The sequence below is a fragment of the Tachysurus fulvidraco genome, chromosome 15 (assembly GCF_022655615.1).
Source record: "Tachysurus fulvidraco isolate hzauxx_2018 chromosome 15, HZAU_PFXX_2.0, whole genome shotgun sequence".
Taxonomy (NCBI): domain Eukaryota; kingdom Metazoa; phylum Chordata; class Actinopteri; order Siluriformes; family Bagridae; genus Tachysurus; species Tachysurus fulvidraco.
In genome coordinates, this window is record NC_062532.1 from 15,368,000 (window position 1) to 15,387,976 (window position 19,977).

General features: G+C 38.9%; 1 protein-coding gene across 1 annotated transcript in view; it reads left to right on the forward strand.

Moving 5' to 3' along the window:
• Window positions 1-3,972: 3,972 nt before the first annotated feature.
• rapgefl1 (Rap guanine nucleotide exchange factor (GEF)-like 1) overlaps window positions 3,973-19,977 on the forward strand; it is a 38,487-nt gene continuing 22,482 nt past the window's right edge. Inside the window, exon 1 of the mRNA XM_027139184.2 lies at window positions 3,973-5,171. Within this exon, the coding sequence (XP_026994985.1) occupies window positions 4,778-5,171 (394 nt within the window). The 5' untranslated portion in view covers window positions 3,973-4,777. The remainder of the gene's footprint in view (window positions 5,172-19,977) is intronic.

Consider the following 19,977-nt stretch of genomic DNA (forward strand, 5'->3'; position numbering starts at 1 on the left):
TTTAATATGGTTTGGGCAATTAGTTCATCAGTATTGATTCCAAATAAATCTCACAATTAACTACTGGTGTTCTTACAGAGCACTTGCAGCATCAGAGGATGTCTGTGATTGAATTTGGACATGCTTTGTGCTCAGAAATGGAAAAAGTAAAGAGAAAAATGTAACTAATAAAGATATTGTGTGGAAAACCTACAATTTTAGAGATGTACACTATAACGTGTACAAGTCTTTCCAAGTCTAACAGGAGTTATAGTGAATTTTGGAATGGTAATATATCATTGATTGGATAGTTGAAAGTTCGAATCCCAAGGCCATCAAGCTGCCACTGTATAAATGAGATCGGTGTAAGACACTCTGGATAACAAACAGTGTCTGCTAAATTCTATAAATGTAAAAAAACACTAATACTTCTTTACATTTGAATGTCTACATCTTCCATCAAAAACTGCAATAGATATGAACTCAGATTTTAAAGGTCTGACAGGAAATTACACACTTCCTGTATTAGTACGGATGACGTATGTGACTTCAGTTTTAACTTGTTTTGCTAGATTTTTACTGACATCCCCAGCATGACAAATGTCACGTAATGGATTTGTCACAAAAATGTTTTTCAACATGAACACTACTTAACAACTCTAGAAAAATTATTACATCACAACCAAAGGGTTTTGTTCCTCTTATTCCCCAGCAATTTGCAATAATTAAAATTGTTTGCTTAAATTGAACAACTTCTTTGAAAATTAGATTTAAAAATTAAATACTTAAATTAAAAACTGCAACCACTCCAACAGACATATAGGTATTGACTGAAGAAAAGAAATCCGGAGGAACTGGATGTTGGACCTTCAGGCTTGATCCCTACTGAACAGGTGGTTGAGGAGACAGGGAGGTTGTGTGCAAAACAAAGAGTAATAAGAAATGGATGTTAAGGATAGGAAGTAAAGAACGTGAGGTGGAGTATCTTATGTGATCTATCCCCCAAAGTTATTACATAACTACATTAATTATGGATTTAAATGAAAGCTGTCAATCTCCATCTCCATCATAAAATTCAACTAGCACTTCCTTCCCTGTTTGTTGCATGTATGTATATTTAAAAAACAAACAAACAAACAAAAAAAACAACAACTTTGAACAGTGTTTTAGACTCATGGTATCTTAAATATATGACTTAGTGAACTTGTGACAGAGTTAATTTATACAATGATAGAGACTTAAGCACTTTTGTACGTCACTCTGGATAAGGGCGTCTGCCAAATGCTGTAAATGTAAATGTAAATGTAAAATATGGCTGTTATTTTTATTTACCCAAAAACTTTTCTGAGTTTTGGAGTACTTAGAGAAATACAAAATATCATACATAATGTCTGTGACTTTAATTAGGGGTTTTAATCTGGATCAGTTTCAGAGGAAGCCTATAATGATGATCTGAGTTGAGCTAGCAACCTAACACCAATTATCAGGTTACCCACCAGGCTGCTAGTTATTATGCAGCTGAATGTTTGACCATGCATCAGGCAGTGGATCCAGTGACGAAATCACATCATTATTAATTCATTTTGGCATCCTCCAACTGGGCCAGCTGCGAATAATGACAGGTTTCACAGAAACCTCTCAAGACTAGAGATCTTATTATAAGAGCCTATCTGTGTGTGATGAAGATGTACACAGAAGATATTCTGAATCATGACATTGTCTCTCAATAATTAACAGCTCTTCTGATTATACAGAAAACGAGTCCTAAGTACGCATGTAACAGGAAGACAGTTGTGACACATTTTCATAAAATGTCTAATGTGTGAAGATTTATTGTGCACAAACCAGCAATGAAAGCATCAGTAAAAGACATTTTTATATTTTTTAAAACCATAAAAAAAACTTCATCTTGAACTTGATTGTACAACTAAACATTTATTGTTGTCATCATATATAGTCTATGGAAAGTACCACAGTGTGTTAACATGTTGAAATATTATTTATAGCTAAATTATATTTTTATAATATTCAATATTCTATTATTCAATTCCTATGTGAACAGACCTAAAACAACTTAATAATTGAAATATATACTAAACAATTGTATGTAATATTGTTTAGTTACATTAATAATTTTTCTACAAATATAAAATAAACTGGTACAACATACAGTGTTCTGCATTGTGCTTCTTTGGAAGTTACACTCTTACACTCATAATCAGTATCAAACAGAATGTGTTAAACAAATGTTGAATAGAAAAAAACTGTTAACCAAAAAATTGTTTCAACTGTACTCTGTCTAACACTATCAGTTTTTGGAAACAATTTCATATTCATGCTTTAATGGAAATTTAAAGGTTTTAAATTCTTTGCGATAACTAAGAAGACCTGGCATTCGCAATAGCGTTGCTAACTAACAATAGTTAGTTCAAATTCAAATTTATTTGTATAGCACTTTTTACAATTGTCTCAAAGCAGCTTTACAGATCATACACATAAAATAAAAAGTTAATATAAAGATTACTACTATACAAAAATTCAATATTAATATTAGACTTATATTTAAATGTGTTTGTGTTTATCCCCGATGTGAAAGCCTGAGGTGACTGAGGCGACTGTGGCAAGTGTTACAGTTAAGTGTTAAGAAACATATATCGTAAAACCATTGATAAATCAAATATGCAGACATACAAGCAGCAGAAAGAAGAAGAACATCCATATCATAATTATAACTACAGTGATTATAACTTGTACGATTATAACAGTATCTCCATGGAAACAACTTATGCTCAAAATCTTAATACTGTATGTGTGAGCAGAGTGTTTTTTTACACAAGTTGCAATTTCAAAAACATTGCATGATGTGTGTGTATTTTGTACATTTTTAGTGGGACAGTGGAAAAAAAAAAAGTAATTTTGTGCTAATTTAGGTTTGTGTATATGTAACTGATATTGTCCCTCTTCCAGTTACCTTAAAATCTCTAAGTATCAATAGATCATAGCACTGCCATCGTGCAATATAGCAGTGCATCTTCTTTATGGATTAAACTGAGCTTTCATTTACCACTCAACTATTACATGAGACTCAGAAGGCAAATTTTAGATTTAAAGATGGAATCATATTCATTTGGCTTGTTAACTTTTTTTCATTTAGAACATTTGGATTTCACAGAAAATACAAAGTCTTAACTTTTCAGTATGACCATGTATGATCAATTTATAAATAGCTAATTAACTAAAAAATACACATTATTTTATACCAAATGTTTCTGCACATCTTACCATCACACCCATATGCAGGCTTTCATCAAATTATTCCAGCAAAGTTAGAAGTTAACAATTTTATAGGATGCCGTTATATACTTATATATAGCATTTTGCAGTTTTCCTTCACCGGAGCTCGGGGGCCAGATCCAAACTGGTTCCAGCATGACAAAAAGCAAGGTCTATGAAGACTTGTTCTAGGAAGACAGGTTAGAGTTGAATGGCTTGAATGGCTTGCACAGAGCCCTTACCTCATTCCCACTGAACACGTTTGGAGTGTGGACTGTACCTCAGACCTCCTCACCCCACACCAGTACCTGACCTCACCAATGCTCATTTAACTGTATGAGCAAATCCCATAACCACACTCTTAAGTGAAAAAGCTTTCTAGAAGACAGGATGCTCAAAAATCATTTGCGTGTCATGGTCAGGTGTCCACCAACATTTTGGACCTATAGGTGACTATTTTTTCTTTAGAATACTATGTGCTTAATTATATACCATCTATTTTTCATTGTTAATTGTTTCTCATTTGAATTCACAAAAGTACAGAAGCTTCTTAATGTATGGTTAATAATAATAATAATAATAATAATAATAATAATAATAATAATAATAATAATAATAATAAGCCTATTATGAAAATAGATCGTCAGGGTATTTAAGCAGCGTGTTTTACCTGTTCTGCGCGCTCTTGGTCACGTGGTGAATCACGTGTTCATAGTTTGACGGTTGGGGGAGAGTCCAAGCAAACAGAAGCTCCTCCGTACAACCGCAAAGGAGGAGGAGGTGTAGGAGGAACGAAACGGAGCTCTGTAGCCTTACAACACACACTCACACGCACACACACTCACACACACACCCACCCCCGTTGGGTGTGTATACTGCATGTAGGCACGAGAGAAAGCACCGTTCACCGTCTTCACACCGAAGAGGACTGAGAGGAGAAAAAGCAAAGGGCGGAATGTGCATGAGGGCTTTGTTTAATCAGTCCTAGTACAAGTGGAAGCCGCTCGGTGAAGGCGGTATACAGTCCGTTCACCCGCAGCCACAGCGCGACTATTTGTGTCACCGTTCTGCATCCTGACAGGAAAAGACACGGCGCCGTATTTGTAGCCCACGCTTCATCTCCATTCAACAGAGAACTCAAGATATTTGCAGCTATGCTTGAACCTGACATGTCTTGTGTTTATATGCAGTGAGTGAGAATTACCCGCCTCTCCTACACGACCTGCACGACTGCAGAGGACAAGACAGGGAGGGAGCAACTGGCCCTCAGACTCGTGGGTCTCCTTCAGTGTGCGGACTGAGACTTGATTCTTCCACAAGCAAATTTACTGATGGCTTCGTTTTCTTGACCCAATAACAACAGGGAGTGTGAACAGCACTTGTGGGGTTTTTTTTTTGTTTGTTTCATTGTAACTAACTGCGCTACAATGTAAACGCGCACGGTTTTATTATCGCCGCCCGTATTGCTGTATTTATTATCGGTCAGGATCGACGCAGGGCTCTTATACGTGCTACCCTTATCAAAATGCCGGCCGGAATGAAGCCTCTTGAAAAGTTCCTTAAGAAGCAGACGAACGCACTGACACGGGCCGGTGGTTTCGGAGGAGAGAAAGCGGCGGCAGGCACCAGCGCGGCTCGGCGACGCGCCAGCCTCTCTCGCGTCGTGCCGTTCTTTAGAGAGAGCTCGCCCGAGGGCGGCCCTGCACGCGGAGACGTCTTCAGCCCCGAGACCGAGGAAGCGCCGTGCTGGCCGTCAGCTGCCGCTACTGATATCCGGAGCCCGTCTCTCTCCAGTGACGAGCAGAGCTCCGAGGCTAGCCTGGACACCGGCTGGACCCCGCTGCCCGCCGACACACCGGAGAACCTGGCTCTCGCGCTGCTGGACAGCGTGGCGGGGAAACGTTACGGCAACTGCACAGGTACCGCACATGAATCATCAATAAAGCTCCTTGTCCATTCTCACCGCTACAGCGAGAACGATGGTAACGTAGCAAAATCCCCGGTATTTCAAGATTCTCTAAACTTGCCTGCTATTTCGTTTTTTTTATACAAGTAACATTAAAAACAAAAGACCAAAACAAAAACCCAAACTATTGCACAACTGCGCACAAGCAAGTGATATACTAATTGTTGTAAATAGCATGTGACGTGCTAGATTAACATGCTGTTGTGTCATTTGACCTGTTTGCTAAGACAGACCAAGTATAACCCAGAATAATATCTGACCAGATGATGTGAAATGTCACACTACATCCTGAGGGTTTTAGATCATTTAGAGCAAATTCTAATTCCTCACTGCAGTACTACTGGGTTACATAATAACACTCGAGTTTACATGCAAACCCCACTGGAAAACTACTATATGCACCAATAACACTTTTTTCATTTCCAAATCAATACCTTCACTATCCATTGACACTAAATACTGATGTGATCCTAGAAGATACTATGTGGCATATCAGAGGAGTGATGTGTTTCACATATCATACATGTTCACAGATTTCGATATTTTGTAAATGAAACCCAATAACAACTCAGCGTTTCAGGCCAACACCAGTCCTGACACCGGGACTCGGTGTCAGATCTGTGCGTCTTTACGTATATCATTGCATTATGTCCACGTTGCTCAGTTACCTTTACAAACATATTAATTTGCACTAAATTATGCTAAATGAGTAACTACAAGAATAAGAGGAAAATAAGGTGACATGTGGCATGGTGTCATTTATTTATTTTGACACCCAGGTCATGTTACTGGCTGCGCCAAAATAGTTTAGTCATGTGAAAATCACATTTTATTTAACATCAATTTAAAAGCAGTTTAGCTGTCACAGCAATGGGAATGCTCTCCTAAAGTACCACGTATTTGCTTTGGATGAGAAATGATCATTTTGAATGATTTTAGCGGGAATTGCAGGCAGAATTCTGTTTTTAGCTGGGACTTTCCTGTCTGCAAACTGATTTGACTATGGTGGAGGAGGGAATTTCGCTTGTTATGCGGGCGATTTTTCCTCTGAGGTGCTTTCCAGGGTGATGTTCCCGTTAAAGCTGTCTGTGTGCCAGTGAAGCTTTACTGCACCTATCAACAATTCATCTACAGTAATTATGTACACATGTTCATATATATTTGAGCTATGTCAGTGATTATTTGCCTGTGTGGATCCTCATCAGTTGTGGTGCTGCAGCACCAATCGCACATGTGCAGTGAAGTGTTATGAAGATGTAACCATGGAAACAGTGGGACCCTGAGAACGATGGCCATGCATGTGGGCCTGTATGTGGGAAAGGGGCTGCATGTTTAGAGGAAGATTAAGTAGTTTCCTTTGCTACACCATATTATTACACTTACTTATACATACATATGTAGATGTGACACAATAAAGGAAAAAAAGGCTGGCTCTATTATGGAGTGAGTGCATGTGTTTTACTTAGGCATGCAGCATACACTGAATAAAACTATTTTCCAAATGATAACTGTTGAAACTGACGTGGGATTACTGGACTTTGAAAGCCGGCAACTCAAAATAGAGCGATCATGTGTTGGAATTTTCCAATAAGCACATTCTCTGGGGGTCGCTGTGACCCTCTGAACGCATGCTTTGACCTGGGCTCTTATGCAAGTGCTGTCAACATGTTTGTCAGGTCATGTCAAGATACTTGCTAGGAATGTAAATCTCTAGCTCTATGCCACTGGTATACTCCTGAATACCGTACCACATTTTCTATTCTCTAGTTTACCGTTGCATAAATTACAAGCAATTAAATTTTTATTTTAAAGCATTCAACTAGTAATACACCGAAATGAAAAATTCTGGCCCAGGCCAAGATCCATGACCCTTTTAACTGAATGCTGGAATTCTTTTTTTTATGTTTTTATGTAGCAAACCAGAGGGCTGAATTGTCTGTAGCTAGGAGATGGTGAATGTGAGCTGCAAATATTCTGTACATTTCTGATATACTGAAATGCGTATCTTTTGCGTATTTGAAAATGACTATGCTCTGTCTAACGAGGCTTTGTACGTCTTTGACAACAAAATACAGCTGGGCATCCATAGCAGCACATTATTTATTTATTTATTTATTTAGTTGCGCTTTGCCCATTGGCACTGTCATTTGTGATCTTTTTTGTCATCTTTTCAAAAAATGTGACTCCAGATGGCACCAGGTTTCTAGCAGGGACTTTTCTAGTAGCTACCCTGTTTCTGTATGCTGCATGTTAAGCACATTATGTAAAGCCATATTGGAGAAATTCTTTGTTGTTGAACCCCCTGTAGTTGGCTTGAGTGTTGATTACAAATTGCTTCTCTAATGTCTTGTGAAACTCCTCTGATTTTGTTCATTGCTAATCTGTTGCTGCTCAGCTGTCTGTTTGGATGTGTCCGTGTGTTGGCAGGGCAGTAACTCACTTTCTAATTTTTATTACCATTCTAAATTATTTTTATTTATTTGAATCGCATTATGGGGGCACGGTGGCTTAGTGGTTAGCACGGTCGCCTCACACCTCCAGGGTCGGGATTCAATTCCCGCCTCCGCCTTGTGTGTGTGGAGTTTGCATGTTCTCCCCGTGCTTCGGGGGTTTCCTCCGGGTATTCCGATTTCCTCACCCAGTCCAAAGACATGCATGGTAGGTTGATTGGCATCTTGGATTGGTTGATTGTAAAATTGTCTGTGATTGCGTGAGTGAATGAGAGTGTGTGTGTGCCCTGCGATGGGTTGGCACTCCGTCCAGGGTGTATCCTGCCTTGATGCCCGATGACGCCTGAGAGTAGTTCGGATAAGCGGTAGAAAATGAATGAATGAATGAATGAATGAATTAAATTTTTGCTTAACTGAAAAACCTACAAGGTTATAAAAATACTATTACTTATCGAGATGGAATTTGAACACAGGTATGTGGTAAAAGATTACACTTAATTGCAGTTAATGATTAAAAAAAAAAGGACAAAATAATTGTGCATAAATATTTTCTTGTTGTCAATAAATTCATGTTAAAGATGAATGGGATTTAGTATCCATTGTTTTATTTTATTTAATTTTTTTATAATACTGTCCACATTTTAGGGTTGAACAGACTGTTTGTTCCCTCTCTGGATGCGTTTGCCGATTATTTGTTGTATTGTCTGTCATTCCAGAGGTTTAAGAACATTTGAATAAGTGCTGCTAATCCTGGATTAGGCTACTTAATGCCAGGATCTGAGACTGAATCTCTCAGTCTGACCTACTGTCTGTGGAGCAGTGAATGTTTGGATTATTGGTTGGTGTGTTTTGTTGTAATGATCTTACATCATGAAGATAACGTAACTTACCTCTAAGACACTGGCAAGTCTTTAAATTGTTTTCCAATCACTAGGCTAGATTTTTAATCGTACAAAGATAAATTACATTTTTGCACCTGTCTCCCTATTACAGGATTTGCCATCAGTTTTATGTTATAACATGTGACTGCTGTATCCAAGAACTGCTGACACGTTTCACAATGGGAAAGAAAATCACATGTCATCTTCAGCTGCTGTTCTCATGATATTAACAACATTGCATGGGTTTGAAGTTTGTTTCACACCTGCCTTAGCAAACCACTCTAACATCTCACACATAAGGTATATAACAGTCAGGTATCCCTGTTAAAACCAAAAGAGCAAGACCTTCTTTTCTCATTCACCATTTTCCAGCAGTGTTTATTGTCATAATATGGAGAAATTCAGTGTAGCTGTAGTCCTCGGTGCAGACGATGGCTGAAGCTTTAAGGGACAATATTTCAGCAATATTATCAAGAAATATGAAAAGTATTTATTAGAACAAAGTTTACAGATCAGATGCTAAAAGAGCTGGATATAAGTAAAGCACTGAAGTTTAAATCCCAGTATTTTTAGGTAACGTAGGATACCACGTAAAATAGTCCAATGTTAAGGTAAAAAAACAAGTTGGATTTTTTTCATTATGCAACTTTACAGCTCTCACCTTCCAGCCTGATAACTCTCAATCTACGTTCACATATAAAATCACCAGTCTCTGTACTATGGAGTCATCAGGAGGAGATCCTAATACTGGTTGCCATAGTAACAATGTTTATCATTGGGCAGCACAACTAGCATTTTCTTGCCACTAAAATGACCCATTCTTGAGCGAGATTGCCACGGATCACTTGCTCTCTATCAGTAGTTGTTGCACCGTCAATCCTTATTCACATAAAGTTGAACTTTTCTCTATTTTGTTGCTTCAGTGGACCCACCCACATCAAGTCGCCAACAGTCTGTCGGTCATGTCCCCCGCCTGCTCTGATTGAAAATAAATAGTCTCCAGCCGCTTTGTCACAGCAAGTTGCTGTACGTATCAATGTAGCATTAATCACTTTTATTTAACCAAGCCAGGAGTCGATTGAGTCCCTTTTGAAGGGATAACATCAAAGTTTCTGAGCTTGAGTGAGATTGACTAATTCATTGTTCTTCAGTAATGTTTACTTTTTGCCTTACAGTAATGATACAAAAGGACAGGGCATTTCCCAGCATGTCAGGACAGGGCTTCAAAATGAAACTTTGGAGGGAAAAAAGGTAAAGTTCTAGCACCACTGACAGGTAAACAAATCTCCCACATTAACGTTCAGTACAAACTGGCACATGGATTTTCCCCCGCTGTTCCCGCTATGCCTCAGTTTGTTTTCTTTCACACCTCTTGTGTGGTAAGGGGTGTGTCCTGGCTGAGGCATGTCCGCACAAAGCGGCCTAAACAACAATCGAGGATTAAATATTATTACCTGTGTGAACTGTAATGACTTGAATATCTCTAGGGTGTTATTTAGTTGACATGCATAAACGCCTTATTCTGTTACCCTCTGTATGTATTCCACAGTATCTGCTGCTGTCAGCTGTCGTGACACAGAATCCATTTTGTTGCTTTCACCCGGGCGAGAATGAGCCCTACGTCCTCGCCGTCTCTGACAGCGGCAATTAACGTGTACACACCCACACACAAGCGTTTAGAAAACACAGCTAAGGAACAAACATGCTAGATGTATTCTGTGTATATGTATAAAATAGCACGCAGCTTTACTGTAAGGATATGTTTATTCGTGACATTGTGCTTGGTTGGTCATGTATTATCTAAAGTCACAGTATTTCAGTGAGGATGATCTTTTCTATGTGCTACACTCACCAGTTTGCAAATGAACTTCATTTTAAATTGTAAATCTGTGGGGTTTTTTCAGTAGCTTGGTGGTAAACACCGGAGATGTTTTACTTTATGCAGAGGAATTAAAAACAGATTTTTTTCTGCGGCTGTGAAGCTTATAGAGTTGATTAAAGTGTTTTTATGACAGCAGATGGAAAGTAGCTTTGAATTCAGTGCCACATAAAAATGGATATTGCACTAAACCACAGACCGCTTTTCATTTCATATTGTGCACACCCCCACATCTGACTCTGATGCCTAAAGTTGTTAGAGAATTGTGGAGGGAAGTTCATGTGTCATGGCTTTGTAAAGGTGAGACGTTTCTGTAACAGGAGCGTGTTTAGGACAGAGGTGTGATCAGTATCATGAGCTGTGTTTGTTTAATTCACTTCTAGAGAGTAAACAGAGACTCAAATAAAGAAATGACCCTTTCTAGCTGTTAGCAGGAACAGATTAAAGATTAAACATTCATTAATCTATTAAAAATGGTGTAAGGTGATAAATCATTGTTGTATAAAAACAGGACAAGCCGTTCTGTTCGGGAAAAGAATTCCAGGACAGGGTGATGTCGTTATACGGCAAGACTTGTTTCATTTAATTCATAATAGCTTCTACAGATTTATGGGTCATTTTTTTTTTTTTTTATCTGCTATTGATCATTTCTTCTTAAGTAAGCATTTTATTCTGGCCCATGCACTCACACAAACTCCTCCACCAGCTTGCATTTTTGGGAGGCAGAAGATTGAGTAAACCCGTGCGGAAGCTGGGAGAACAAACGAAAACGCACACAAACTGTAACCTGAACACAAACCAGGGACAGTGTAAAAAGAAATCAGGGAAATATCAGTGACATCCCTGACACTGATATTTCCCTGATTTCTTTTTACACCGTCCCTCCTGAAGCTCCTGAAGGAGCTATTAGAGAGCTTTAGATGGCAGGAGAAAGGGAGAAACACAAGTGGTACATGAGAAAGTGGTGGCATTGGTCTGCGTGGGAGAAACACTGTTTTTCTTGTAAAAAGAGTGAGAGATTAGGAAGAAATGACTGCCCACTCATTGGCCTCCCATTGGAAAGCTCTCCCTCTCTCGCTCTCTCCCTCCCTCTCTCTCTCTCCCCTCTCTCTTGTGCCCACTCGCTCTTTTCATACCCACACACCTGAGATGGTATGGGGGCCCTCAGGGCTGCTGCTCTGACCATGCGCAATGTAAATTTGTGTTGCCTCATGTTTTGCTGCTGTTGTTTTGTGTGTAATATATATAGATATATATATATGTGTATGTATGTGTGTGTGTGTGTGTGTGTGTGTGTGTGTGTGTGTGTGTGTGCATGCACTTAGTCTGCTTCATGCATTCTAGTGCGTACGTAGGAGGCATTTCTGCATTACTGACTCATATTTATTATCCGGGATGTTTGAGAGCTGTATGTTCTGCTGTATGTTTGCATGCTCCTTTACAAAGAAGCTTCCCTTTAGGTATAGCAGTCGTTCACATGGCAACCAGCACTCTTTAACAGGGAGGATGAAGAAGAGGAAGGGTGAATAGAAAGCAAGGGAAGAGACAATAAGCTGGAAGTGAAGCCAAAGGACTGTGTAGATATCAAAGAGGGACAAGAGGGAACTTATGCAGAATCGACATAACATAACTAAATGGAGGATACTTTCAAAGTCTCTCTCTCACTCACACACACTCACACACGCACGCAAACACACACATACACACAGAAACAGAATTGCAGTGAAGACTAATCAAAGCCCTGCCTTGGTAAAAAAAAAAAAAGTTTGAAGCGATAGCAGTGGTTGCTCTCTTTTTTGCCACTCTGTTGGCTACATTTAGCATATACACACACACACACACACACACACACACACACACACACAGATGGCCCAAAGCTTGCATATCAGTGCCTCGAATGACAGCCCTAATGACAGCCTATAGCCTGCAGAACTGCCTCCTCAGGCTGAGCAAGAAAGAGGGATGTGATTAGAGGACCGTCATCGCCATGACTAAGAACTGTCATATATCTGCAATACAAAAACCAACTGGATCCCCGCGATCTGGCTAGCAGGAACGGAAAGGAGTCTGAACATATAAAAAAATATATGTGTGAATATATCTTGTGTCAGAAAGGCTTTATAAAGAGATTCCTAACATCTGTGAGTGCTGTCACGTTTTCATACGTACTTGTATAGCCTATAGGATTATTATTTGAAGGATATTTGTGCCGTTGCAGTGGTGTTGCCTGCCCATCACTGAACAGATGTATGAGAGACTATTCAGAAAACATGCATTGGCAAAAAGGATGATCCATTTTTTGCATAACTCTTAGTTGAAATGTATCATAGGTCTATGACATATTGTGTATATATATATATTTTTTAATATTTATTAAAAAAACTACCCACTACACACTGTGTAGAGTCCTGGTTTGGAGTAATGTTATGGGGTGCATATTATTGTGGTTTGGTTGTGTTTACTTCTTAACTGTAGTGAGATGAAAAGCATCGGAAAATTTGCATAAGCCAATTCACTGAAGGGAAAAGGACACAGGACATGAAATAGATATGTTTGCATTGTAACCGCTCATGTATTAGGGTCTGCATTAATGCACTTAACTAAATATGAATCCATATGTTGCTGTTACTATCATCTGTACCATCAGTTAGGAGGACTGGTTAGTCTGGTTCTCACGACTAGTGAATAAAGAATATATGCTATGAACTTTTATGAATAAACATGTCTAAATAGATGCATAGATTCTTAGGAAGCTCAACAAGAACCTTTTAAGATGTGTCAAACCGTAACAGAAGGTGATAGTGATGAGAACATTAGCGCATCTATCATAAATCAGTTTGTCAGGACTGATGTGCTGGCACTGAGTCACTGGTGTTAACAGACCAGAATGTCCTTGTGTTCAGTTATCCAATCACTTAAGAAGCGATGATGAATAATAAATAACACTCTGGTACTGGTCTACGACAAGCAAATCCTGTAAACAGTTTACAGAAGTGCTGGGGAAAAAAACGTGCATTGGAGCCATTGAACTGTGGCCTTTAATAGTTGCCAACCTCTGATCTACAACATGGCTTTGCAATGACACAATTATTTACATTTATGACCTTTAACAGTAGCCATTATGCAGAGCGACTTACAATTATATCTTAACCCAGCAGCTGATGGTTAAAAGCCTTGCTCAAATTCCCAGAAGTGGCATATTGGTGGTCCTGGGATTTGAACTTGCAACTTTCTGGGACTTACCACTTCCCATAGTAAGGGTCTAAGAGAAATGCTTCACTATCAGCTGCAGAGACTGCTGGGATTGTGTTTGCCCTGTTTTTCAATACTGTAAAAACCTGCTTGGGAGATGTTTGGGCTTGAACACAGGACCTCATCATTGGAAAGCAGGGACTGAACTACATCCCTGATTCATTTTCTGTAACATGGTGAAAGAATTCAACATGGAGTTGTAGAAGTTTTATTCTGAAGTTGTCAGGCTGCTCTGTGGTTATTGGTCATCAGAAAGCTAAAATTAAGCACGTAACTTTTTTGCTGGAGACTTCAGGGGAATGTAAAAGAGGAAACTAGGACATGTACTACAATTAGAAGGTTGCTGGCATATTGTATGGAAGTAGATTATGTTTAATGCTTATTAGATTAAGGCAGAACACACACACACTTACAAAGATTTATATTTATCTTCTTTTAACACACCAGCTGATCGAATCACTCTGTAGTGTGCGATATCCTGGCTTCTGATATGAGACAGAAAGGATCTGATAGCCATACCAAACCATACCATCTTAGATGTAGGCCCTGAGAAAGTTTCTGATGTATTTTATTACTGGTCTTTTAGTTAACCACAGACACTGATATACGTTTATTTATGTAAGCGTGATCGATACTAACCTTGAGGCTCCAGTAAGGTTCAAAGTGCACTCCTACAGTATGTAAACACGTGTGTGAAAACTTTGGCCCGGATTGCATAGGTGTGTCCTGCAGTATATGTATGTGCTAGAGCTGACAGTGTGGGTTGTGCTATACAACAGGCATATAGCTATAGTCTAAACTTTTCACAGTTTTGAATACTGTAACTGAAAATGGCTGCACATTCAGTTGTGTATTTGTTGTACAGCAGTTTATTTAGATGGAGCAGAATCACGGTGGCAGTTTTTAAAGCTTGTGTAGAATTTGGGCTGGCTGATATTATATTGAGACTGTAATAAGAAGGGACTTGTAATCTTAAATGTTCATGCTCCACATGCTGCTCCTGAGATACCAATGATCCTGATCACTTTTGATCCATCCTGATGCCCAACTTTGGTTGGCATCTCATTCCTTAGAATCAGCCTAAAGATACACGAGATTTATGTACATGGAGCTACTTGGATACAATGAAGATTGCAAAAGCTGCCATTTAGTTGGTGAGTTTTCTGTACGGGGCTTCATCAGTGAACATTTGAAGACTTCGGCAAGAAGGAATTATTGTATATACAAAACTTCTCGCTCTTTGAGAGCAAATGAGCATATGGTGTTGTCTGTTCCGCGAACACGGTTGAGGAGGAGTGGAGATCGTGCATTCTCCATGGCAGCTCCTGTGTTATGGAACGGGCTCTTTGAAATCGGCTCTGTCTTTGGGTAGTTTTAAAGGACAATTGAAGACTTTCCTCAGGCGTCATCGGGCATCAAGGCAGGATACACCCTGGACGGAGTGCCAACCCATCGCAGGGCACACACTCTCATTCACTCACGCAATCACACACTACGGACGCCTGAGACAGGCTCCCCGTGACCCGAGGTAGTTCGGATAAAGCGGTAGAAAATGAATGAATGAATGAATGAAGACTTTCCTTTTTTCTAAGGCTTTTGCTGTATGATTGGTATGTTTTCCCGAGTTACTGTGTATGGTATTTTTTTTTTTTTTTGTACTTTTATTTTTTTGTTAGTTTGATGTGTTTGATGATTATACTTTTTATGACATATATAATGATTTTTAACATGTAAAGCACTTTGGTCCATTGTTATGGTGTTGAAAGTGCTATACAAATACATTTAGATTGATTGATTGATTTGATTATTTCTACAATGAACTCAGAAAAGTTGCTGACATGTTAGTTCCTTAGGAGCTCTTGTTTGCATAATTCCACATGACTACAAACTCTTGTAGAAAGGTCATTATTTACATTTACTTTATTTACGGTCCAGTGTCACCCAAATGGGGATGAGGTCCCCACCCACAGGCTTGCTGATTAGGGATAGATGTATAAAGTTCTGTAAGGCTGCTTTGAGATAATGTCCATTGTTAAGTGTTTTACAAATACAGTGAATTGAATTGAATTGAATTAAAGATGGCTTGGGACTGCAATTGATACAAATAGTTTTGCACTCAAGTTGATAACTTCAACTGGTCAACTTGAGTGCAAACAGTTGATAATAAGACAGAATTCGGGTGAAAATGTATATTTCCTACTGACACAATTGCACTGTTTGGTCATATAGTACAGAGTTAAAAGGGAATGATTTATGATCACACTATGCAGATTCACTTAGTTGAGGATGGATTCCCTTTTGAGTCTGGTTCTTCACAAGGTTTCTTCCTCAAGGTCTCTAGGAGATTTCCCTTTCCTAAGTCACCTCTGGCTTGTTTATTAGGGCATGAACTAACCCTAACCCCAAATGGATTTATTTGTGGGGTAGTGGCTCTGTTCTGTTGTAGGAACATAAAGCTAAAAAAAATATGGAAACCGGATTAGAAAAAAATAGAATAAATGGAAGGAGTCTCCAGGGCCAGTGCTTTATACAGTACCAGTCAGCATTTTGTGGACAAGTTGCATTTTTTGCCTTCCCAACTTCACGAAAAACAGCTGTTATAATGTTAGAATAAGTGATAACAGGAGCTAGATTCTCTCATTGTGTGTTCCACTCAGTAAATGTTAACACAGAATGTATGATGTGTCGTTGTCAAATTGCTGAGTAAAGTGCACAGCGAGGTGCATTTCATATATCAGCAAAGGCCGGAGTGACCACAGTGATTTGTAGTGGGACATTGATGCAGACAACTTTATAACAGTTTAATAATTAGATTTAAAGTTGTGGAATGTCTAAGAGACAAGTTATGACCGCAATAAACAGTCATTCCCTCACTAGCATCTCTCTCTCTCTCTCTCTCTCTCTCTCTCTCTCTCTCTCTCTCTCTCTCTCTCTCTCTCTCTCTCTCTCACACACAAACACACACACACACTTTCTGAAACTGCATCCTCTCACTTTACAAAGAAACTCTCTTTCCTGCACCAGGAATCTTTTACTGTTACAACTGAGTACATACAAGTTCTGTAAATGTCTCCTAAAAACATCACAGTGTCAAAGGTTTTATTCTTTATTTAAAAGAATTTGTTCAAATGTGTCGCCTCTACTGCACGTTACTGTATGAGCTGTCACTATCGACACAATAGCATCTTAGAAGAAGTGCATTAATAAGAACCGTTTATCATTCATGTTACAGCAGGGACTACGGTATGAGCCGTGAAAATAACACACCTTTAATTAGATTTAGGCATTCAGCCCTGATCAAGCAGTATTGAATGTAACAGCACATACCATCAAGTTTAGGTTCTTATGTATTTTCGAGCTTTCAGTGTTTTCTGATTGTGGCACTGATGTTACTGTCACTGTGAAACTGTCTGCAGTACCATGTAATGATATTTCACCCACATTTACATATAGATTCCACACAGATTTATGGGAATGCCTTTGTGAAGATGTGGTATGTTAAGGTATGTCGTGGCCTAGTGGTTAAGGTGTTGGACTACTGATTGAAAAGTCGTAAGTTCAAATCCCAAGTTGCCACTGCTGGGCCCCTGAGCAAGGCCCTTAACTCTCAATTGTTCAGTTGTATAAATTGAAATAAAAATGTAGGTCACTCTGGATAAAGGTGGCTACTAAATGCCTAAATGTAAATGAAGACTAATAAATGCAACAATCATGCCTTCAAACATTCATGATTGAGATGAAGCAGAAATTTGGAGGACATTTGTTACGAAGTTGTGACTGCATATTGAACACACAGGTAGTGATAACAGTATGATGCACAATAAGTATATTTTATAATTATTGTTGGCACATTCCCACACTGTTGCAATTGTTCCTGTGTTATGTAACAGCAGAGGTGCTATGTCATTTCTCCCAGCGCTCCAGATATGAGGCTGGTGTGATGTTCAGAGCGCCGCCCGTGTCCACCATCACTCCAGAGGCCACTAGTAACTGGGTTAGGCCAAAAAAGAGCTTCTGCTATTTTGGGGTGGGATTAAGGATAAAACATTAGCATATGGATATATAAACTCCTTTAAGTTAGCTCGATATTTATTAGGGCTGTAAGTAACCTAATTACATGAATCTGTATGTCTTTAGTGCTTAAAGTATTTTTACTGTTTTTAATATTCAGATTTAAACAGAAAGTGAGTGCCCTGGAAACATTGCAAAATACTGAGAAAGCAGCAAAATGGAAAAATGATGCAATTTTTGTGTTATGTTTCATCTGAATGCTGTATTCAGATTTAATTAAATCCCTAATATTTACAGTTCATGCTTTAAATTCATTATCTGCAGCATATGGACGAGTGACAAAAAAGCAATCATGGTACTTGACATTTCTATGTTACGCTTTGTATCACAATATTTAGGTTTTTTTAATAAACTTCCATCCAAGTAGTAGTGGAAAGCTGAGTTGATGAGATTCTTATCTAATGTCTCACAAAATTAAAATAAAATGCTTATAAAATAAATTCTGTACAAAATCTTAACATCAAATCAGTTGCTTGGAAAGTTTTATGCCAAATTTAATGTCAAAATGAGATAAATCTGAGATGAATATAAATCTGAGATAAAAATAAATTTGAGATAAATAAAATATTATTGTGATATAATTTACCAGAATATAAATATTACTGCTCCTGCGCTCCCGTTGCTGCTGACCAAGCTCACTTCTCATAAAACAACTGTGTAAATAGTTCAATTTAGTAGTCCGAACGCATAACAGATCATCTCGCACAACTAGCTTGGGGTCTGCATGGAATATCGAATAACTTAATTTAGAATGTCTTTAGCCCCATTGAATGTTAGTCAGATTGAATCCTGCACATTTGGAAGTGTCTGTTAAGTGGGGTGTGTGCTGACAGAGGCTCGTTATATCCACAGGAAGACAACAGAGGGCTCGAGATAAAGCAGATATGAAAAACATGAACAGGCAGCTTTCAAGAACGCACAGAAACCCTGTACACACATTCTCACCATTCTCACTCTCCTTTCTTCCTCTCACTCTCACACACATCCACACACTCCCACACCGTCTCTGCATCTCTCTGCCTACTGCCAAATGCTTCAGCATCAGTGAGGAAGCGTTGAAGCGAAGAGAAAGCGAGAAGGAAAGGAGCACGTGCGTGGGCAGCAGGGGTTCAGATGCGATAAGGCCTCCATGGTAACGGCTTGTCTATCACAATTTATATAATCTTACCCTCCTCTGTTCAACTCTCTTGAAATGTTGCACTGAAATATCTATTTCAGCTGCGCAGTTGAAAAAAAAAAACGATTCTAGACGATTTTATGGGGTATGTGTGAGCGTGACTCTGAGATTTCCCGTTCTAAACCGGTGAACCCTCTGAACTGCAGGCTGAGGAAGGGTTGAGAATAGCTGGAGCTTATTCACAATGCATCTCCCTTCCTTTCCCTGACTCCACCACCCATCCACCCACCCACCCACACACACACACACACACACACACACACACACACACACACACACACACACACACACAAGCACTCCCTTTTTCTCTGGTGAGAAAAAACACAGTGATATGTAGTAGAGTTATCAAAGTTTACTTACTTGAATTGTCTATTATTTGAATGCATTCTGACATTAACACAAGAATGCATTTTACTCTCACAAAGAGAAAACGTGTTTCTATTGCAAACACCATAGAAAGGGGAAAATTGACAATTCTATAATTTTTTCCTAATATTCAGAAGCTTGTGAGTTCAAATCCCAGGAGCAACAAACTGCCACTGCTGGGCCCCTGCACAAGGCTCGGAACCCTCAATTGTTCAACTGCATAAATGAGATGAACTCTGGATAAAAATGTCTGCCAAATGCTGTATGGATGTGATGGTCAGATGTCCATAAACTTTTGGCTGTAAACAGTTACAAGCCTCTCTCTTTTTTTTCACCTGAAGCTGTCCTGTGACTGAGGAATTTTATCCAGAAGACAATGAACACATTAAAACTGTTGCTGAATGTCTCCTAACAGTAATCCACAACATGTCAACCATACGTTTTTCCTTGTTAAAAAGCTCTTCTTATCTGGAGTGTCCGCCGTAGAAGTTCATGTGTGTTAGGACAATTGCATTAATATAATCCTGTCATTTATGTTGACAGCGCTGTGTTGTTGTAGAAAATGAACACGCTTCTGATTAGAGACACAGCTGCACTCTGGTGTGTAATAAATCAGGAATAACAAAATTATACAATGCAATACTTATCATCTGCATCGTTTCAACTGCACTGATCTCTCTCTC